Genomic DNA, 21,164 nt, shown 5'->3' with positions numbered 1-21,164 from the left:
TTAATGGGACCTTGCACCAAGTTTCAAGCCATGCTTTTTTTCTTCCTTATATTACAACACAGAGATAATTATGGTTCAAATTCTGATTGTGTTTGTTTTCACCTGCAGAATAGGAGCTATTCTTCATTAGTGAATAAACTGTTAACAGCTGATGCTGTTTATACAAGAGGAAGTTGTTTTCAGAAAGAAGGTAAAACAAAGTGGTAGTTACCAAAATTAAATATGTAGGAGTTTTTATTGATATAAAAACCAAATACATTGGTTGAAAAATATAGAAAGCTTTGTAAATCAAGTTAAGCTATATTCCTTTTAACAAACATAATAAATACACATATAAAATACAACCTCTTTTCATTTGAATTAAAAAAAAAATTAAAACTTTCAGTATAAAAAGTTTCCAACTTTGCTCTTGTGCTTAAAGAATTAATTGATATAACTACTATGACCAAAGTCCTCCCAGTGTGCAGATCTGTATGTGCCTTGGGCAGTATAATGCTTCTCAAGTCAGAAGTGCTCTGTCTCCACAGCTCCTGGGAAGGTGTGACTAGAATCCACACAGTGCTTCTACTTGCTACTCTTCTCCAAAACCCATTCAATCACCTAGGCAAATAAATGAGACAGCAAACAATTTACATAACTCCTGGTTTTGAAAGCAAATTAATAACAGAGAGACTTTATCAATCTCACAGACTTTATCAATTCTTTCTTTAGTCCTCTATCACCATATACACTATATATGTTTGTGTATATATATATCACCATATATACCATATACAATACTACCATCTGTGTAGTATTTACTAAACAGGATTTAAAAGCAAACTACTCAAGACGAGAAAATATTGTTAATAATCTGAGAGGAAACAGCATTACCCTAGAATTGTATTTAATCTTACAGAATGTTTTGTCTTTAGGAAAAGCCATTTTTAGAACGCCTGGACTGAAATACTTCACCCCATTCTCTCCATATACCAGCAAGAAGGTGCACATAATGCCAAGCAGCTCATGCTTCCAGCAGTAAAAGTTCTTAATGCCAGAGAAGAAAGCAATGAAGGATAATTTGTTCACTGCTGAATCTACCAACATTATCACTGCTGCTTTCCAAACAGGGCAGTTGTACAGACCATTGACTAGTCCTTGGCAATTATATTTTGTAAAGTAATTTCAAAATACTCTCTAATACAGGGAGATGTAAGCAGTTTAGAACACCAATTTTAATGCCTTTTGCCAACAGCAAATCTACAAAAAAACTACCAATTTTCTGCCCAAAGATGGAGGTAAGAAGCAGTGTATCAGCACAATAGCCCAGGTCAACACCAAACATCATAACCCATATAAGTTTTGAAACCTTATCAACCATACAAAGCAATCTACAAAGGAATATAGCACAGGACACAGCCAATACTGTTCTTATAGAATAAGTTCTCTGGGAATCTAGCAGCTTTCTTGGGAGTCTGTTCTATTACCTACCTATCTCAGTTCAAATTTTTCCATCTAATTTATGATTATTGTACGGAACAAATAAACACATGGTCTTACCTGTTTAGCATTGTTATTGGCTGTTTTCTTCATTTCATCAAGAAGTCCTCTAGAAGTTTTAAGGTCCTAAATATGAAACAAAAAGGCACAGAAGTCAGTAAACTCATATGGTCACTCGAATTTTGGGTTATAAGAGCCCTAATAACCAGGGCAGTGTTACACTTTTATCACCTTGTTTAGGCAACAGAAGAATTATTTGCCTTTGCTTTTTTAATAAAAAAAGGAAAATAATTTAAATCTATTCCTTTGGGTTGCAGATTTCCTTACAGCAGCCCAAACCTAGTACTCAATTATGACTGAGTCTTCCTAAACTTCTGTATATTTCTGCACAATTTCCAGAATTTTTTTCTTCAATGATATTCAAAGTTCTTACAGTCTTGACTGAAATCCTGTTTCTATATAAACATGAAAATCAGCTGTGAACTTACCCTGTTCTGGCAAAGAACAGAGAAGCAGACATCAGAAAAGAAAACCAGTGCAGAAAAGGGAAAAATCTAGAATGGCATTTCTGTTTTGCAGTCCATTTAATGAGTCCAACCTAATCTACTCTTTTAAACAAAGCAAGAACAAAACATTGCCTGGAGAGAAATAAAATGCATTTACTACTTGTCTCCAGAGGAAAATTATGTCTATGTTACCATGCTTTGAATTATGCAGCACACAAAAGGATTCAAAGGACTCTCACAGACTTGGAGCTGCAAGACAGCTCAGGAGAACAGAATCCTGTGACACTTCTCTCTAGAAAGGACAGGATCATTGCCATATTCTTCCTTTTCCTTTTCTACTTGAAATGGAACCACAAACCCTGATTTGCTCTACTCACATATCCCTACATGCAGTCCTTTCTGATTTTGGATTAGGAGATCTTCCTTCAGGGCATATTTCAGGGAGATTTTTGGAGCACTTACAGAATGACTGCAGAACTGTGTTCCAATTATTTAAGGTTGGTGCTTATCAGCAAGATGTTCTCGATTGTGTAAGCATCCAGCCCTGTTCAACTTTTTTTTAGCTTAAAGCACCATTACTGAAGGTGACTAAACTGAGCTGGTTCGCCCATAGTGGTAGGTTAAACACCTGCAAATGAACAGAACAGCAGCTCAGCTTGTGAGCAATAGCTTTTAATCACTCCATACTGTAATTAACTCTATTTTGTGCTCAGACACAGTAACATGGGCTTCAGCATTTACTCACAGTCTCCTAGATATTGTGGAAAAAATTCTCATCTCTCCCTAAACATGAGGTTGATGCAATTCTACAGGGTGCTGCTGAACCAGTATGTGTTAGATAATAGAGCACATCATGTCAGGGAACTGCAATTTCTGAGTCAGTTCTGTAAGCTACTTATTGAGCCAACAACCTTAGAACAAGGGAGAATGCTGAGCTGTCACAGCTGCAGCTGGGAGATACTCTATTGCCTCCTTAGCTGTTGCAGCTCTAAGAGTGACCTGACCTACCAGGTCCATGTTTTAGCATATTATTTCACTATGTATAAAAGGCTACTGCTTTAGAAGGTTTTAAAACAAGCAAAATTCCACCAAACTATATTGTAAAACTACCTTCTCCATTTGACAAAAAGTCCAAAGGTCTCCTCACATGATCTACACATTACTAACACACCACTGTCAAATATTAGGAAATATTAGCTTAATCAACTCTGAATATCCCACATGCTATCTCAAGTTTTATTCAGGATGGCTTCACTTAACTAAGAATAAAGAACTGTAAGAGTGTGTCTTCTAGTTACCTTTAAGTAGAATTTTGATATCTCAAATAGACGCTGGCTGCATGATGCAAAGCACTTATGATCCTCTGCAATTCCATGTTTCTGAAGAGTCTTAGCAACTACCTCCTTCAGCATCTTGGAAACAGAAGAAACACACTCAGAAGTTCATCCCAACTATTGACACAAAAAATTGTCCAAGGGAAGCAAAAAAGACCAACACAGAAAACCTGATCTTTTGTGATCTTGTCTGTCTTTAATCTATTGCCAAATGTGATCAGCTCACTGCCTGAACTGAAGCAGAATTATTTAACAATCTATTTCCATTTCCTTAATTTTAAAAAAATTAAGAAAATGCTTACATATCAAGGATCAATGAACAGTCAAATGGAGCTTGGAAGATAAAAAAGATGTCAGTATTATATTGGGTTTTTTCTTCTCCAAAATAATATATATAAAATGATCACTTTTTGCTGTACTGATATTCCCTTGTTTGATGCATACATATTAAAAAAATATTTACCTTAAAAATCTGACACTAAAATCTCATTAGAAAATTTCCTCTGACATTCTTTACATCAGAGATGTTTAAACTCTGCTGTAGAGCTGAATGAATCACACCAATTTATGCTTCCTTGGACTATTCCAACTTGCCTTTGACAGTACCTTAACATTCTTGCAGTGTTCTCCTTTTACCCTGGGATTAATTTAAAATTTGTATCACCATGTCAGAAACAGTTTTGTGTATTGTATTTTAGAAGAGGCATTCCTAATATGCACAGTTATTAATTAAACATTATTCCACAAAATTATTTAACTGCTATCTCAATTAATGGATTTATAGAACTACAAGAATCTCTTTATTCTCAGACTAGTATGTTCCTCCGCAATGCTTTTGACCCTTCCAGAACATATATCTCTTTGGTGCCTTTAGGTTTTACATTAATCATCTATATCTCATAAGTCCTATGAATTGCTATTCATTTCCACCTTTTTTATTCCTCGTTGTTATCTCTCTCAGCCTTAATTTTCTGGGCATGATAAAATTTTCTTTGCACACTTTTTCATTCTTTGTTTCTGCAGCACTCTCCTCAGTGACTTCAGGATTTACTTACACAAGTGAACAGAATTAAATTCAGTAACAAATACAGATGAAGATAATTCACCTTCAGTTAAAACTCTTTTACAAATCAAATACCACAGAAAGAAGTTAAACAGCTCTTCTTCACTGAGAGAACAAGGTAGGTTTTTACCCTGGTGTGTTTTTGGGATCTTGACTCCTTCTCTGGCTTTGCAGCCTCAGGCTCTGCAGCTGAGCCAGTGCTGGTGGCTGCTCCGTGGCCTTGGCCGGGCAGCTTCGCTGGCGCTGCAGCCACAGACACGGATCTCTCTGAGCGCTTCCTCGTCACAGCGACTGCACACTGACTCCTGCTGCCTCCACTTGCCTGAGACAGGAGCGAGTCTGAACTCTCAGATTTAGTTAGCCTACAAAGAATAGCAAAAAATCCCAATAAAAATAACTTTCAGGTTTTGTACCGACTCTTAGTGCCATTGCTTCTGCTAGAGAGGCTGCTGCTTTAGAGCAGTAAGTACTGAGCATTCCTTCAAACAACATCTGACAACAGCAGACAGGAAGACAGGATTCTATTCTGCAAAATTTTTTGTATTAGAAGAACACTCTGCTGATTGGACTGGGCTCTGATACATAGACCCATTGCACCTCTGATTAAAAAGGTCTAGAAAGAAATTGAAGAAATTGGGTAACTAAGAAAATAAAACTCTTAGGAAGAGAATTGGCCTCCAGTCTTCAGATGAGACAAAACTTCTTGAAACTATCAAATTTCTCTTGGCCCTATAGGAATGTCACAACTCATCTTTAACTACAAGAAGTTGGGCATTAAAATTCTATGGGAACATTGTAATCCTTGATCCTCCAACTGTAAGAGCATTAGTAATTCCAAACTCCAATTTAAAAATGTTAAGTATAATTGCAACTTCTTTTCTAGCTATTCAGTAACCTGCAAAATACATACATATTTCTAAAACCACACCTCTGTTAAAGGCTTATTGTGATTAGAATGCAAAGGGTATCAAACTGGAAATAAGGAAGAAGTGAAGTATTACAGTAAAAAAGTGAATTTGGAAATAGTGTTACTTAGCAGCTCTTGTTCAGTGACAGAGTTTGCATCTTCAGAGTGAGGACAAAGCAAAGTACATAAAAACTAAACTTCCAGAAAAGACTTTAATAAACAAGACTGACAATAAAATTGAATTTTGGTAGGTCATCTTATGCCAGAAATCCTTTGGATTAGAAATTCAATTATTCTGTTTGTACAATTTTTGGCTTTCTAAACTTTTAGTTGTTCACTCGTAGTACAGGAGCACTGACTGTTTTAGTCCTAGATGAGGCTGTCATCTTTTCAAAGGCACTTGAGATTGCAAGATATAACCCCAAATCCGTTAAATAAAGCGTGCTTGTGCTGCATAGTTTTGATTAATCTAATGCCATTGATGCGAAATCACACTTAAAAAAAAAAATGAACCTACAGAAGAGGATTAAACAAGTAGAATGTTTGTCTAGATAACTTCACTAAAACATTTTGAAATGAAAGAAAAGATGCAGCTCACAAGAGACTACTGAAACATTTCATGCTAAAGATTCATTTTATTCAGTGCATTACCTTTTCTTGGGATAAAAGTAATCCAGGTCTTTTGATCTGCGTTTTAGCCTTGATGTCTCTGTTTTGAATTCACTTTGTAAAGTCTCTCCATCAGGGACACTTCCAGGCTCTGACAAGACTGCAGGAGATGGCAGAGGACTCAGGACAAGTGGCACAGGGCAGCACTCCTTGGTGCAAGTAGTCTGAGTTTCATAGCGAATAAGACGAGTTTGAAGTTCAGCATATCCCACATCTCTCTCCAAGGCCCTTCTGTTATCAAGACAATATCTAAAATTGAAATTGGGTGAGATACCTGTGAGAGAAAGTCTCTGCTTTATTACAATCAGGAAAACTTGCTTCTGACAGTCATGTAAACTCCAAAACCTTTTTTTTATTTGAACTGGTATACTGTTCTGAAAAACAACTTTTAACAGCTCAGTAAATTAATATTTGCCTGATGGATTTTGCTATATTTAAGTCTAACTCCAACAAAGGAAGTGAATTATATATTATTTGTAATTCTTTATCCTGTTCTTATAAGATTTCCATGGACATTAGCAGAATTTTTTCCTTCAACAAACTCTTTGAAATGCAACTTTTAGCTTTGTCTGAGATAAACACTGTTGTATGAGAGATTCACATTTTTTAAGTACTAAAAATACAAAAAACTAGCACTTAACAAGCACACGCTTCCTATTGACTATAATGAATAAGTGGTTTAATCAACCAAATCAACAGCACAAACTGTATTGATTACAGTGGGGCTGAAAGATAAGAAATGAACAAGTGCTAACTCAGTGAAACATACACATGAGGTATCACAAAATGTGTCTTAACTAACTTTTCGCTAGTATAAATGATTTCCAGGATTCCTTGCAAGAGAACAATGTTTCATCACCCAGTCACTTAGTGTAGTGCAGGGAAAGGTAACAGTAAATCCTGTATTATTTCAGCCTCTTTGTTACAAATTGTTTTGAGCAGTGTGAGCTATTGCTCAGCCCACCCTTCAAAGTGCTCAGCAATGTTTGCTACTCTTAGGAATGCAAGACATATTCTTTACTTTTATCTCTTAAATGGAGTCATGTTAAATTGCTAGTTCTGATGTTTCCCCTTTCTTCAGAGTATTTTCATATTCAGAGACAGATTAATTTTTCTAATAGCTGGCTGATTAATCCATTTCTACAGTTGGGGAAGACTTTCCACTAGAAATAAATTCATTATGTGATAAGAGACTAAGTTGTCTGAACTTAAAAATTTCAAGGTATTTAATTTTTCTTATTTATATTCTCAGTCCCCTGAGTAGTCACATACCCTACAAAGATAAAAAAATCTATTTAACTTTAGAAATTAAATTGCCATTTTACTCACTGCTTTAATAGGAATTGCATTCTCTTTGCAAAACAGCATTCAAGTGTCTGACGTGTTCATTACACCAAAAATTTGATTTAATCATAAATAGGAACAGCTTCACGTTCAGAAGTCCTGGTCTTCATGGAGGACTTCAGCCATCCCAATAATCTGTTGGAGGGCTAATACCTAGGACAGAGGCAATCCAGGAGGCTCCTGGAATGAACTGGTAACTTTCTTCTCTGAGTGAGGTGAGGTGAGGTGAGATGCTATCTTGGACCTTGTGTCCACCAAGAAAGAGGGGGTGGTGGGGAACGTGAAGCTCAAGGGCAGCCTTGGCTGCAGTGGCCATTAAACAGTGGAGTTTGAGATCTCAGGGCAGCAAGGAGAGCACAAAGTAAGCTCACCCTGGACTTCAAGGAAGTAGTTTGCCATTGACACCAAGCTCTGTGGCATGGTCAACACTAGAGGGAAGGGATCCCATCCAGAGACTTGAGAGGTGGCCCTGTGCAAACCTGATGAGGTTCATCAAGGCCAAGTGCAAGGTCCTGCACCTGGGTAAGGGCAATGCCAGCACAAATACAGGCTGAGTGAAAGATTAATTAAGAGCAGCTCTGGGGAAAAAGATGTGGGATGTTGGTGTCCCTGCCCATGGCAGGGAGGCTGCAACTAAATGATCTTTAAGGTCCCTTCCAACTCAAGCCATTCTAAGACAACTGCTACTCCTTGCTTTTTTGGCAAGACTTTACCTCCAAATATAAATACAGCAGCTGGGCAGATGAAACTGCATAGTAGCAAGCACATCTGCCCCATAACCACAAAATTCTTCTTACAATATGTTCTGGTCATACATTACCTCCCACTCTACTGCTTCCCTCCCATACTGCTACACATTGCCCCTGCTATATTAATATGCCAGGATCTTCCACCTCTCCACAATATCTAGGTCTCCCTGTGGTCTATATCTGTCACCTTTTGCTAGGAGAAGAGGCAGCACAAGCTGTGCTGTGCTGAATTTGAAATCTCAGGCACACTCTTTGCTGAGGTCAGGCAGGGCAGCAAGGTACCACATAGCAATAGACAACAGAAAAGTGGTTTCTTCCCACACCTACCATATGCATTTCTCTTTTCTACCCAGTTGCCTCTCTGTGACACTTATTACAAATCTAAAAAGGCTAACAGGCTCATGAGTTGCTGTTTAGAAAAAGAGATAACTAAAGAGATAGGAGTGCTTCATTGCCCTAGAGAACCTGGCTAAAATTACCAAATATTAAACACAGGCTTAATCAAACTATTTGTAAAATAGATAGGGAAAAAAATACCAGCAGCATTGTTAGTCAATTCTGATAATCTGAAAATGTGATTTTAGGAGGCAACAGAAGTCTGCACAAAAACTGAACCAACTATGGTTGGTATCCACTGCCCTTACTAATATATACTGCAATAAGACCGTTTGTAGGGAAGAAATATGCTTAATTATCTACTCCAGCATTTCTATAGCCTTTTTCCTTTATTCCTCAATGTCAATATTTGTATTTTTCTAAATTATTTTTATACAGCTACATTATGTGACAGTTTGCCCATTTGTTTGCTTTGACAAATCAGTATTGCTGGCTGGCTGAGACTAACAGTCCTAGCTGTAGGGATCCTTTTGAACATTGTTACCAACACTTGCCTCCTGATGTTTCCAGGTTCCCTGAACATATAGGTAGTAGCATCACAGCAGGTCTCACTAAACCCCTTGACTAGTCTGAAAGTGTCTACAATTAAATATCAAAGAAGAAACTATGTATGTACTTAAAGCATCTTCCCTAATTCCCTTGCCATTTTTCATTCTGAATTAAAATTTTCAGAGACACTGAGAATAGATAAAGCAGTACAACTGAGAAAAAGAGACCTTCAATATTTCTACACTACCATCAAGACAGGAATGTTGCAATTTAAACCTGTGACATTTAAACTGTAATTAACATGCCCTTAACATGTTGCTTGAAACATTTCTAATTATACCTAGACTGGAAACTAAAAAAATAAATCTGGGAAAAGAAAACAGGAAACTTACTCAAGTCCATGATAATGGCATCCAGCTGCTTTTTCAAAAGGCAAACTTCTGAGTTTTCGAGGAGTAAGCTCTGGTGTCAAAAGAAATGCATTTTCACTGAAAGGACAAAAACAAAGATCTATTTTAACCAGTTACCATCAGGATAAATTATACTTCCAAAAATCAGAAACAAATGCATTGACATAGGAAGATCAAAACAGCATGTCTTGCAGCTAAGCCCCTAGCATCAATGGAAAATTAAACAGTATTGATGTGAGAATTTAAGTTCAAATAATTCCTACTGAGCTATTATTGTTACAGAAGCTCTCAGGCGTTTCTTAGATGGTTAAGGTCACTGCTCCAAACAATTTATCAATAAAATTAGGCAAATATCATATAAAGGACACCTGAGTAGTTGAATGAACTGAGAGGAACTGGAAAGTGACCTCCCATTTCTCAATCATGCACTGTAAGCAGTGAATTCCTTCCCTTTAGCTTCAAACTGTTACCTCACCTAACACTCATCTTTCCCAGACTTCAGAACTAATGGCTTGATCCTTGGGATATTTCAATTCCAGATAGTAACTCTCTGCAGCTAAATCATAAGAGTGTATTTGTTTGAGGGTACTTCAAGGGAATAAGCCATAGCAAGGCAGATAGAAAGATCTTGCTGCCAGATCTCTACATACACTGACATTTATCTCTAAAGAAGGGAAGACACACAGGCAAGATGTAACAGAATCTGAAACTTACACATTGCATCAAATTTTATTCATACAGACTGCACCATTTTCACTGCAATAATCTGAGAAAAACATCCAGGAATAATGTGATACTGAATCTAGCAAAATGATAATTTGGAAAGACTGTCAGCCAAAACTATAATCTATCAAAATTCTATCTAAGCTCAAACACAGAAAACAAGGGAACATGCCTTTAATTCACCAGTTTCTCTCAAAATACTTCTGCTGGTCAGGAAGATCCTTGGGTCCATACTCACTGCTCTGGATCACCTACTATGCAAAGCTCCTCAAAATTCCAGGGAATTTAGTCAGAGCATCTGCTAGGGGAGTGAGCAGCTCAGAGTACAGTGGTCTGCTGGACTCAATTCAAATTCAGATCTCACTCATCTCTAGCTCAAAGCAAATCATTCAGAACACTCAAGGTATTCTATGCTATAGTGCTTCTCTGGAGGCTTTGGAAAAAATCAAAGACTAAAAATATAGATCTTTTTAGTGAAAAATTATTCACTTCTTTCCCACACAACTAGTTGGAAGGAAAATATTTTATCTACAATTCTAAATCTTCTGCACTCATTAACTACCCAGAAGGAGATTCTAAATCTTTACTGCATAGTTTCTAATTTGCTTGAATTCTCTGCTCAGAACATATTCAATTTAGTTTCAAAACTTCAGCAATTACTTTACAGAAGTCTCAAAATTCCTACAGAAAATCCAAAGTATTACAGAACCTTTCCCTCACACTTTTATTACATATAATGAAGTCTGAAAAAGGATTGTATCCTTTATGTATAATGAAGTCTGAAGGGTTGTATCAAATAATTGCATTATAGTTTCTATTATTCAGTATTCAAAAGGTCAACAAATATAATTTTAGTGACTGCAAAGACTGTCTTGCCTACCTAGCAGTCTGTGACACACTGCACAAATAGTACAGGTTCTGCTTCTACAAACACTATTTGACTCTTATAGAGTCTGGCCTTAACTCTAACAGATGTTCAGATCCTGAAAATTATTCCAGTAACTGCATGTAGCTATCTTCCTGCTGAAAAAGCAGTGGTTAATATACTAAGTATTAGTACACTAATACACACCAAGAATGAATATTTGCAAAGCCACCAGAGTATGTAAGTTTCCTTCAAGAAGCACTTTACCACATAAAAAGCATGACAGGAGACAAACACAGTTAAATAGGCTCAGCTATTTTCTTATTTTGTCTTCCCACCTAGACTCCCCTTCACTGAAAGAAATCACACCAAAAAAATTAAAGCTCTACCACAGTAGCTTCTGCTTTACTAGAAATACTCTTTTGGAAATGGACACACAAGGCAGCAGCAGCTTGGCAGGGCTCTCTCTACCAGTAACACAATTGTGCTTCAGGTGATGATTTTGTTATTTAAATGCCTATGACCAAGACCATAATCTTCAGCCATTTCAGATTCTGAAAGAACTAAATAGCAATACTGACTGGAGACCAGAACAGATGATTTCACTGGCAGGCATATGATGTAAGGATGTTACAAACTCAAATCCAGTTAGGCCATTTTTTGACTCCCATTCCACCTTTATTTACATCTCCCTGCACCAGCTCTGAGTTTGGTCTTCAGTGGCTTTACCAGGCTGACCATACCGCTTGGGAACTTGGAGTGGCTGGAGATCCCCCACGGGCAGCCCTTCCGGGGTGAAATACTTGAGCAGCTCTTTAGCATCCAGCAAGGTCAGCGACTCCCGCTGGCTGTCTTTATGCCCCAGCAATTGCTCAGGTGAATGTGCAAACAGAGGAACTCTGGAAAAAAGGCAGTGAGCAAAGACTAATCTAAGACAGGTTTGTTTTTTTTTTTTTAATAAACTCATGGCATTTAAAAAAATATTAAATCATTGCTACTCTCAAGCAATTAAACTAGTACCAAAGTAAAATGAACAAAATTGCTTCTTGAGAACATTCACAAAAATGTTCATGATAAAGAACATGATAATTGGTGCAAGTTCTCTAAAATTCAACTGAAGAAAGTAATTTCTTCAAGAATTTAGAGCTTGGTTATTAAACACAACATGGGAAGATGATTACTCACCTCTTTTTTCTATTTTTTTTGACCAACCAAAAATTGGTTCCCATTTAAAAAAAATTAAAAATATACAATATCTAGCAAAGGAACAATAAAGCCACTACTGCATGCAACCTTCCACTCTTTTTTTTAGTGTCTTCCATCAAGAATGTCAAAGTTCTCCCTTTTTTCTCCCTTTGTAACAAACAAACATACTGTATCCTGATGCAGGATAAGAAAAATGCTCAGCTCAAATTATGAGCAATAAAATAAACATTGACTATTTAACAGAAAAGTCCTTCAGGAATCTTTTCAACAGCTAATTAAAAGGAAGAACTTGCCTGCCTGAGAAACAAAAGCCAATAATAGTAATAATGATGATGATGATAATAGTAATACCACCATGAGAAAGCTAATGTGAGAATTTATCAGATGGAGAATTCCAATCCAAGCCATGGCCAACTACAGTACTTGAAAGAGAGAAATGGGATGAAGTGACTCAGAAAAGGACAGCTGGACACTTGGTTTGACAGGTCTGTCAGCAAGGACATCAACACCAAAGACCATTAAGTCACATAATCACAGCATAAACTGAGCTGGAAGGGACCACAAGGATCATTGAGTCCAGCTCCTGCCCTGCACAGCAACATCCCCAAGAGTCATAACCATGTGTCCAAGAGCATTGTCCAAACTCCTCTTGAGCTCTGCCAGGCTGGTGCTGTGACCACTACCCTGGGGAGCCTGTTCACCCTGGGTAAAACACCTTTTTCTAATGGCCAACCTAAACACTCCTTGGCAAGTCTTATAAAAGTGAAAGCTGGACTGAAATCAAGAGGCTGTCTTAAGTGACACAAACATCTATGGGTTTCATTTGAACAGTACTGAAGGCAAAACATAACTAATTATAAATTTCAGACATAAAGCAAATAGGCTCTTTGACTGCAAAACTACTTGATATATGATATCAACTATTGACTACTTGATATATGGTATCAACTACTGACTATCAGCTATTGATATATGATTTAGGAAACTATTTAGGAAATATGAGCAGATTAGATCTCATTGCACATGTTGACAAAAACAGCTAAATTATCTCTATTACTTAGGGTATGTTGGGAGAAAGAAAAGCTTTTGTAGGTTTTCTTACCATGGCTACTATTTTCTAGAAGTGGCATTTTGGTAATTTAATTTTACAACTATTATACTTTTAGCTAGCTTCCAGTTGCATTTAGTCAATAAAAATCAAAATAATAATTCTTTAAATACGAAGAAATTATACCCTTGGAAATTGACAGAAAAATAGTTTTAGCCTTAAGCAATATTTTCTTTGAAAGATTATCAATATGTGTAAACAGTTTACACTATGGTTATCAACATATAAAGATCCTCTATAGTAAATTTCAATGGCTACTCCAAAGAAAATCTCCAGCATTTCATTATTACCTCATTTTTTGTTTGTTTTTTTCAAAGTTTTCCAAATTCTGAAGAACATGTCTTTCTGGCCACTCCAATGGATTAGGCTCTATTAAATCAGGCTCTAAAAGAAATACATGTTAGATAATCCTAAATGAAGAACCTTATTCCTTAAATAAATAGATATACAGTCCTTTATATATAGATATTCTTCAATGTATATCTCTAAAAGTATGCAAATAAAAATCTATCTGGTGATGCAATCAGAAATGTTCTCTGGACAATTTTTTCATCAAGGTAGAAAAAGGAACTAGGTAATGCAAGGGTAATTTCAGTTTGCAAAATAAGCCTAAAAAGCTACTTTACTTTTCCTTCCATGCTTTTCTCTTTTGGTAAAGAGACTTTACTCCTTTTACTAAAAGATTTATGACCAGTATGAGAATACATCCAAGCAAAATAAACAGTGTAGTCTGTAAATAAAAATACTTACCACAAGTCACAGTGCATGACCTGGTTTTATTGCAGACCTTCTGTAGAACAGGTTTAGGAAGACTAGTGCTGCACAGGTCCAAAAAACATTCTCTTGTGAGTTTTAATAAGCTTTTAAACTCATTGGTAGAAATAACTACAGGCTGCTTAGTCAATTCCTTTCTCTCTATAAAAGAAAAAATAAAAGGTACTGCATCTGCTAAGTAACAAGAACAGAAGCCTGCTAAAAAACAATTACACAAGAAAATCCCCACCCAAAACCAGTAACACAAGTAAGTTAACTTGACACTTACCATTGTACCAGTAAGATATGGGAGGTTTATTCCAAGACAAGTGAAAAAACAGCAGTGAGAATAGCTGAAGTCACATGTGATTCATGTTTTTACAGTCTGAATGTATGCATTTCTGAGTATATCCAGGTTTGAATCCCCCAGAGACAAACACCTGGACTTGCTGAGACTAAAAGTGAAGGGCTCCAGTATAACTGAGAGCCTGCTCTGGTCTCTTTGGTCATAGTATCAAGGGTCAGGTACTTCTGGTATTATTTAGGACAATCAGTGAATCCCAACTGCTCCTACTCAGTCTCTTAATGGAAATGGGTGACCCACTCAAAGGAAACTAAAACACAAGCTCTAAAGCAGACCCAGCCTCAGGGCTGAAGCAGACAGGAATCTGAAAATTACTAAGTTATCAGGGGGTGTGGGGTGGGAGACAAGACTACTTACAGAAATCTTATTTTCTTTAAGGTACTATTCTGTTAATGATAATATACTTAAATTACCTCCACAGCATACCATTTTCAATAAGCCAGCCAATCTCTCTGAAGCATTTTTTCTTTTAATTGAGTCTCTTAAACAATGGACTTAAGATGTAAAAACATCAGGACACTCAAATGTACTTCTCTGCAAAGTCATAAAAACCTAAAAAGGATGATCCTTCAAGTTTTTATTATAAATGATGCACCATGATAAATCTAACAAATTGCCAATGCATGGTTTTCCTCTGCTCCTTAAGACTTTTCAAAGAAATAATAAAGTTTTAAAAAGCTGAAAAACCCAAACCAGAACTCTTATTTTTGTAGAAGGCATATTATCCAGCAGTAAAGGATTTTGGGGAAATCATCACAGAATTGTACAAAATTATTTCAATGCTATGCTCAAAAATTCAGAGTATTCATATAACAACCACCAACACTACTTCAGTGTTCTATTTTACATTATCTGACAGATAATCATGGATGTACTTCAAAGTTTCTAACTTCTGCTATTTCTCCACAGTGATCAACACGCTTTGGTTGTCAAACAACTTCAGTTTTGTAAGGTGAGCCATCCCACCCAATTTGAAATAAAGACATTTAAAATATTAGTTTGAGAATTACCAGAGCTTTCCCATTACTTACTGAGATACTCCTTCAAGGCAAACACTTGGAGATGAGACAGTTTTGCTTCTCTCTGTACAATCTCCTCTCCATAATAGCATGGCAGAGACTTGATAAAGTCAGAAATACAGAAGTCTGTACAGATTAGGACAAATTTTTATTAAAAATGTCTCTTTGGAATAATTACTTAATAGAAGGTATAATCATAGGAAACATAAAAATCTCATATTCAAAGGAAACAACCAGACTTTCAACTATGGCTAATCATTGAATAAACAAATTAATTAATTCCAATTGAACACCAGGAGGATAATTTCAAAGAGATGCCTGACTAGTATTTTTGAATTTCTGTACAAAACCAGTATAATGACAACACAATTAACGTGACTAACATTTAAAGAAGGTAAAAAGATCCTAAGTTTGTTACGAGGAAAGAAAAGTTTTCTCCCAACATATGGTCAAGGACTTTCAGACTTCTGACACTGTACTAATGGGATTTTAATTAGGATAAATGGCTCAGTAGTCACTCATATAATACACAGATTTATTTCAATAATAAGGAATTAAGCAGATACAATGCAGGTCACTGTGCTCCTTTTCTTTGCCAGTGTTATTTAAACAAGCACAGGAGTCAGTAGAGTTACCTGGTAGGTGTAGTTGTAACATGACAACTACTCCATGATAAATGGCTGCATACCTGCTCTTCCCTAGTGGAGGAGTTAGGATAGGCGTGCCAGCTCACACCCTAAACACTTCGTACTAACATGGACATTGGCAAACGGACTGAAGGTGATAACAAAACTCAACTTGTCCACTGCCTTGCAGCTTTTATTTTAAATCATCAACGAAACAGGACTTTCAAGATATATTTACCTAGATTTTTGGCATGGGTTGCTCAGTCTTTACATTGACAACACACACTTTCAAAACTTTAAGCTTTCATGAATTGGTTTTGCAATATTACCTGCACGTTCCTTTAGAATAAACAATTTTCAACTAATTTCAGTTATGAGAAATGACTGATAATAACTTTGCATAGTCAATTTTAAAAATATGGTAGCAGTAAATGCTGTGAATAAATAAGCTCTTACTATATTTTCTTATGGATCTGAAAAAATATTCTTAAAAGACACTTTCACAAAAGATGTAATATTCCTCTTTGTTTTCTCCCTTTGAATACTGATTGGAGTGAATAAAAGGAACTTAGGAAATTTAAGAACTTACCATTTGCCTGCATTCAGATACTCATTAATAAATAAATCATTACTCTTACCTGACTCTGCTTCTTCAGTTTTTGCCTTTAGCTTTCCATTTACTGCAGCAAGAGTGGCCATCCCATTGATCTGGCCAGCTGAATGAATCAAGGTTGCCTTACACCCTCCAGAGCCATTGCCTTGTAGCAAGAAATAATATCGGCAAGATTCTCCTTTCAGTTCAATTTCTGGAACTTAACAAACATCAAGACATAACTGGAAAACCCCTGCAGAAAAACATCTTTGAAACAAACTATAATCCACCATCAAAATTCTTTCATTTGCTTTCTTCTGTTCTGTGAGAAATCTTACTAACCACCAACCAAGAGTAACAGGCAAACCTTTCACTGCCAAAGTTACCTTTTTACCATGAAACAACAAAGACGTTTCTGTTCTGCTGGGTAAAAACAGGCTTTTTTGCATATGTGCATCAAAATAAATTAAATGCTCAATGAACAAACATACAACTGTAGAAGAAAAGGAAGTATTGTACACACTCTTCCCAAGGACACTGCATTATTCATCAATAAAACCTTCACTCCCTGCTTTACCCTTGTGTCTGGATGAAAGATAAAGACATTCTATTTTTGAATACTGAAATATAGTATTCAGTTTTGAAAGTAAATTAATGTGGTACCTAGCTGTAACAGTGAAAGGATGGGTTTGCTATCTTTTCACACAGAAAAAAAATTCTAGCACCTTGGAAGACATAGCAATCAAGCTAATAAATACTTCTTGATGTACTAACTTTCAAAAGTCAAATATTTTAATTTCGTAAGATATTTGCAGTACTGTCACAATAATTAACTCTACAGGAACATTTATTAGTATCATAAATTTTTATTAGCAACAAATAATATATTCCTGTGTTTGTTGAAAATTTATAGTTGGACATGGGAAAAGAGGGGAAAACTCAATGCATCAATTTAGAAAAGAAAAAAGAACAATAAAGAAAAAATATTCCATAAATGTTGTCATATTGTCCTGTTTCCCATGTCAATTGAAATATCTTCCTTTTTCAGTTTATCTTGGCATCTCAAAGCTGATTCCTGAGGAGTAAACTTTTATTTCGCATTTCAATCTTAGTATTTAAGAACTACCAATACCAAGAATTCTACCTCCCCACAGATAGAAGAGATTAAGGATTCACAAATCCTTAGTACAGTCAGATTAGTGATAGCCACTAAAAAAATCAACAGTTTTCAACTAAACAAGAAAATTTGTTTAAAAAGCTGTGTTTCTCCTTCGATTGTAAATTTTACTCAAGAAGCCTAACAAGAACATATTGTGTATTACTGATCACAACTAGTTAATACTTATACAAAATGTTTCCACTGAAGCACAGGACAAATATCCTACAGACACTGGGGATTCTGTGCTCATTTGACTGCATCAGTAGTATCTCTCTAACAAATACAAATGCTGCTGCTGTGACCAGCTCTACACCCTCTGTATTCCACCACTTCCAAACATGCAGAGAACTTTAAATCTATATAATGCTGATGCCGCTTGGGTTTTGCTGTTTTGCTTTTATGTATGTTCTCTGTATTCTTCACACATGTATTTGTAACTCTGTCAACTATTGTATTAGTAGCTAATTTTCCCAGTACCTTTACATGGCCTTTCCCTAAGCAGAAAGACAAAACAAATTCCAGAGCTCCAAGCCCCAGGAAGTACAAGGCCCCATGCTACCTTGGCTCTTCCTGAGAACCAAAGCCCAGAACAACTCTTTGAGATAGATTTTCATGGACAAAGTACAACTAGTGCTGAAGGGGGGCTCCAGAGAAGGGCCTTGACTTTGGGGATATTACATTACCACTTGTCCTCCTAAGTGCTTTTAATAAATTATGCTAATTTCTTAAAACCAATAAATGTACTCACCCCTAGGGGGGTGGGCTTTTGTGGACATTATTCCATAACTGCCTCTGAAGGCCTTCATTAAAGATCCTCTTTTATATTACCTCCTTCCTAAAATTATCTCAAGTTTCATTTCCAGGTTGGGAAAAAGCAACACTGCCAGCACCCATTCCATAATTAAGCTTCTGTCCTCTTCTACAACTCTTCATAATTCCTCTCAAATTTTTCCTTCCCCTAAACCTGAAAAAATATCAGTTACCAATACGATCCATCCTCATCTGCATACTTGTTTAAAAAATTGTCTTAAGTTGGTAACAGAAATAGTCACTGTTCCTTGGAATCTACAATAATTACATATTAGACTATGTATAAACAACAAGATTATGAAAGAAGGCAAAATTCAGCACTTCAGTGTCTTAGGTAAGTACTTTAAGCATTGATTTACCACCAAGTTTCTTTTAGTTTCTTAGATGTTTTCAAGTGCCTGCAAACCTCACAGTCACTGCTTGTACAATGCCTCCAACTTGCAGGGCTGACTGAGAAACTTCCCCTGGCCTTGGTGTGCTCTGATTCTCTTCTCCCACTTTCTGAAACAGATTTCTGTGCACTGGCAGAGGGTGTGAGAGTCAGCTGCCATAACTGCAGCCCTACAGGGAGCACATTCTCAACCACAGGTTTAGTAGGTGAATGGAGGAATTCAGCACTTCTTAATAGTCTGTATTTTCCCAGGAAGCGATTGAAATTAAATGCAAATGCACTGAAGAACTTCTGGAAATGCTTAAACAAGAACGGAAGCGCCTCAGTGAAGCAGACTGGAATTCCATCTGCAGAAATAAACCTCTGTGCCATGGATTGTACAATCACTTTAGAAAGATGCGTGGAAATTGGATCTTAACTGACAGTCAGGACACAAAAATGGTTTAAAGGAGATGCCTTGTTTCCCCAAAGCCTGTCATAGTGTTACCATTATTCTTCCTACAAGTTTGCATAACTGAACTTGCGTTCATCACATCTTCTTGTGTCAATGAAGATTACAATCACTGACCTAATTTAATTGAAGTTAGAAAGAGAATCTCAAATGTACAGAAAAAACTCACCATATATATATATATATATATATATATATATATATATATATATATATATACACACACACACACGCATATACAAAATACACATACCAGAAATGACCTTTGGTTTCTTAGCCATATATTCCTTCCATTTCTTAGTGCTCAGCTGGGCAGGAGAGGGGATCACTACACTGCTTACATTACATGGCAATGTAAATAAAGCTCCCACCTAAATAAGGAGAGCAAATACAAAACATGCAACATTAATGAAATCTGTTTTACACTTCATTTTGAGCTACTGATTTAGTATTACTTCAAATCTAGCTTAATTGAAGAAAAACATCTCCACTTAACATATCTGTCATTCACATCAATCAAAATGGAACTGCATTTGACACAAAAGCTGTAAAAATTGCTTTTTGGTCCAATTGAGAGGTCATTAACTACTGAATTTCCATTTCATACATAAAAAGGTATTTATTATCTATTGCAAGTATCTTCATAACTTGGCTACAAATGTTTTTGTAGAGCAGTATCCAGAATGAAAAGAGAATTCAAAGAGAATAGTTAGCATCAGTGACTCTGCATTCCTATGAAATAGTTTCTTTCTTTTTTCCTTCCTACATATTACCTCTGTCCCTTAACCAGAAACTACACTATGTCTATGTTTCTACACAGACTTCAGGTCAATAAACACTAACAGAAAAATTGCAGAAATACTTGAATACTCAAAGGATACTCAAAGAATAAAGCAATGCTATTACAGATTTTAGAAAAGCCTACAAATGTGCAATATTTCCAGTAGGAGACTGAAAAAAATCCCTATGAGAAACTGTTATTATCAAAATATATTCAATTCAACATGCGCAGACCCTAAAAAGTAACCTGAGAATGTGTTTTCACTGTTTGGGCTTCTTCTTTAAAAACACCAGTAGAAATGTGAGCTCTCTGATTGTAAAAGTTGTATAACCAAGTGTTCTTAAGCAAATTGAAGATTACCTGAGATATTTACTCATATAAAACCATTTTAAGAGATATGTTTGGTACAGCATTAGAAAAAGGACCTTTTCCTTTTCTGGCTAAGCTAATGGAGAATGGAGTAGCAGGGGAGAAAAAGAGTTACTAAAAACCCAAATAACAAACTGAAAATGAAACATACAGCCTGATAATGGGATACCAAGTCCACAATAAACAAAAAACATATATTATTTATAATAACTGTATCACCATTTTCAAAGTGCATGTTTTATTTTGAATGCCATAGATTTATTTTATAAACACTAAAAAACTTTCCTAAACAAGATGTATTACCTTGTTTGTAAATGTGATAGAATGTTCAGGAAAAACATCTTCAAAATAATACTTTGGCTATGAATAATCTCACTATCATTCAAAGGCAAAGGGAGGGAAAAAGTAGGACTGTAAATGTTTAATGAACTCTTTTTATCCAAAATCAGAATATGCACATATAAAATAAAAAAGCTTACCATTTCACAGTACCTAGATACATTTTGTAGGCTGCACACATGCCTGCCTTTTGCTAAAAAAATCAATAGCTCAATTATGATAGCACAGAAATTATCTGTCAGGATAGGATTAGAAAATGTTT

General features: G+C 36.1%; 1 protein-coding gene across 11 annotated transcripts in view; it reads right to left on the bottom strand.

Annotated features, from left to right (window-relative positions):
• Positions 1-204: 204 nt before the first annotated feature.
• MTBP (MDM2 binding protein) overlaps positions 205-21,164 on the bottom strand; it is a 28,779-nt gene continuing 7,819 nt past the window's right edge. For 8 of the 11 annotated variants that reach the window (XM_085572491.1, XM_077782268.2, XM_085572487.1 and 5 more), the window contains 12 exons: positions 19,667-19,784; positions 16,649-16,822; positions 15,397-15,510; positions 13,999-14,163; positions 13,539-13,632; positions 11,678-11,833; positions 9,329-9,424; positions 5,941-6,207; positions 4,513-4,744; positions 3,284-3,397; positions 1,540-1,605; positions 205-600 (listed from right to left, as the gene is read on the bottom strand). In XM_085572491.1, the coding sequence (XP_085428617.1) occupies positions 565-600; positions 1,540-1,605; positions 3,284-3,397; positions 4,513-4,744; positions 5,941-6,207; positions 9,329-9,424; positions 11,678-11,833; positions 13,539-13,632; positions 13,999-14,163; positions 15,397-15,510; positions 16,649-16,822; positions 19,667-19,784 (1,632 nt within the window). In that variant the 3' untranslated portion in view covers positions 205-564. Of the gene's footprint in view, positions 601-1,539; positions 1,606-2,412; positions 2,614-3,283; positions 3,398-4,512; positions 4,745-5,940; positions 6,208-9,328; positions 9,425-11,677; positions 11,834-13,538; positions 13,633-13,998; positions 14,164-15,396; positions 15,511-16,648; positions 16,823-19,666; positions 19,785-21,164 lie in introns of those variants that run through there. The other 3 variants (XR_014953035.1, XM_085572486.1, XM_085572488.1) reach the window with 3 other exon arrangements.

This window comes from Lonchura striata, chromosome 2, assembly GCF_050655825.1.
Source record: "Lonchura striata isolate lonStrDom1 chromosome 2, ASM5065582v1, whole genome shotgun sequence".
NCBI lineage: Eukaryota > Metazoa > Chordata > Aves > Passeriformes > Estrildidae > Lonchura > Lonchura striata.
The sequence above is the reverse complement of the archived record's forward strand: the minus strand, read 5'-3'. Positions and strand labels throughout refer to the sequence as shown.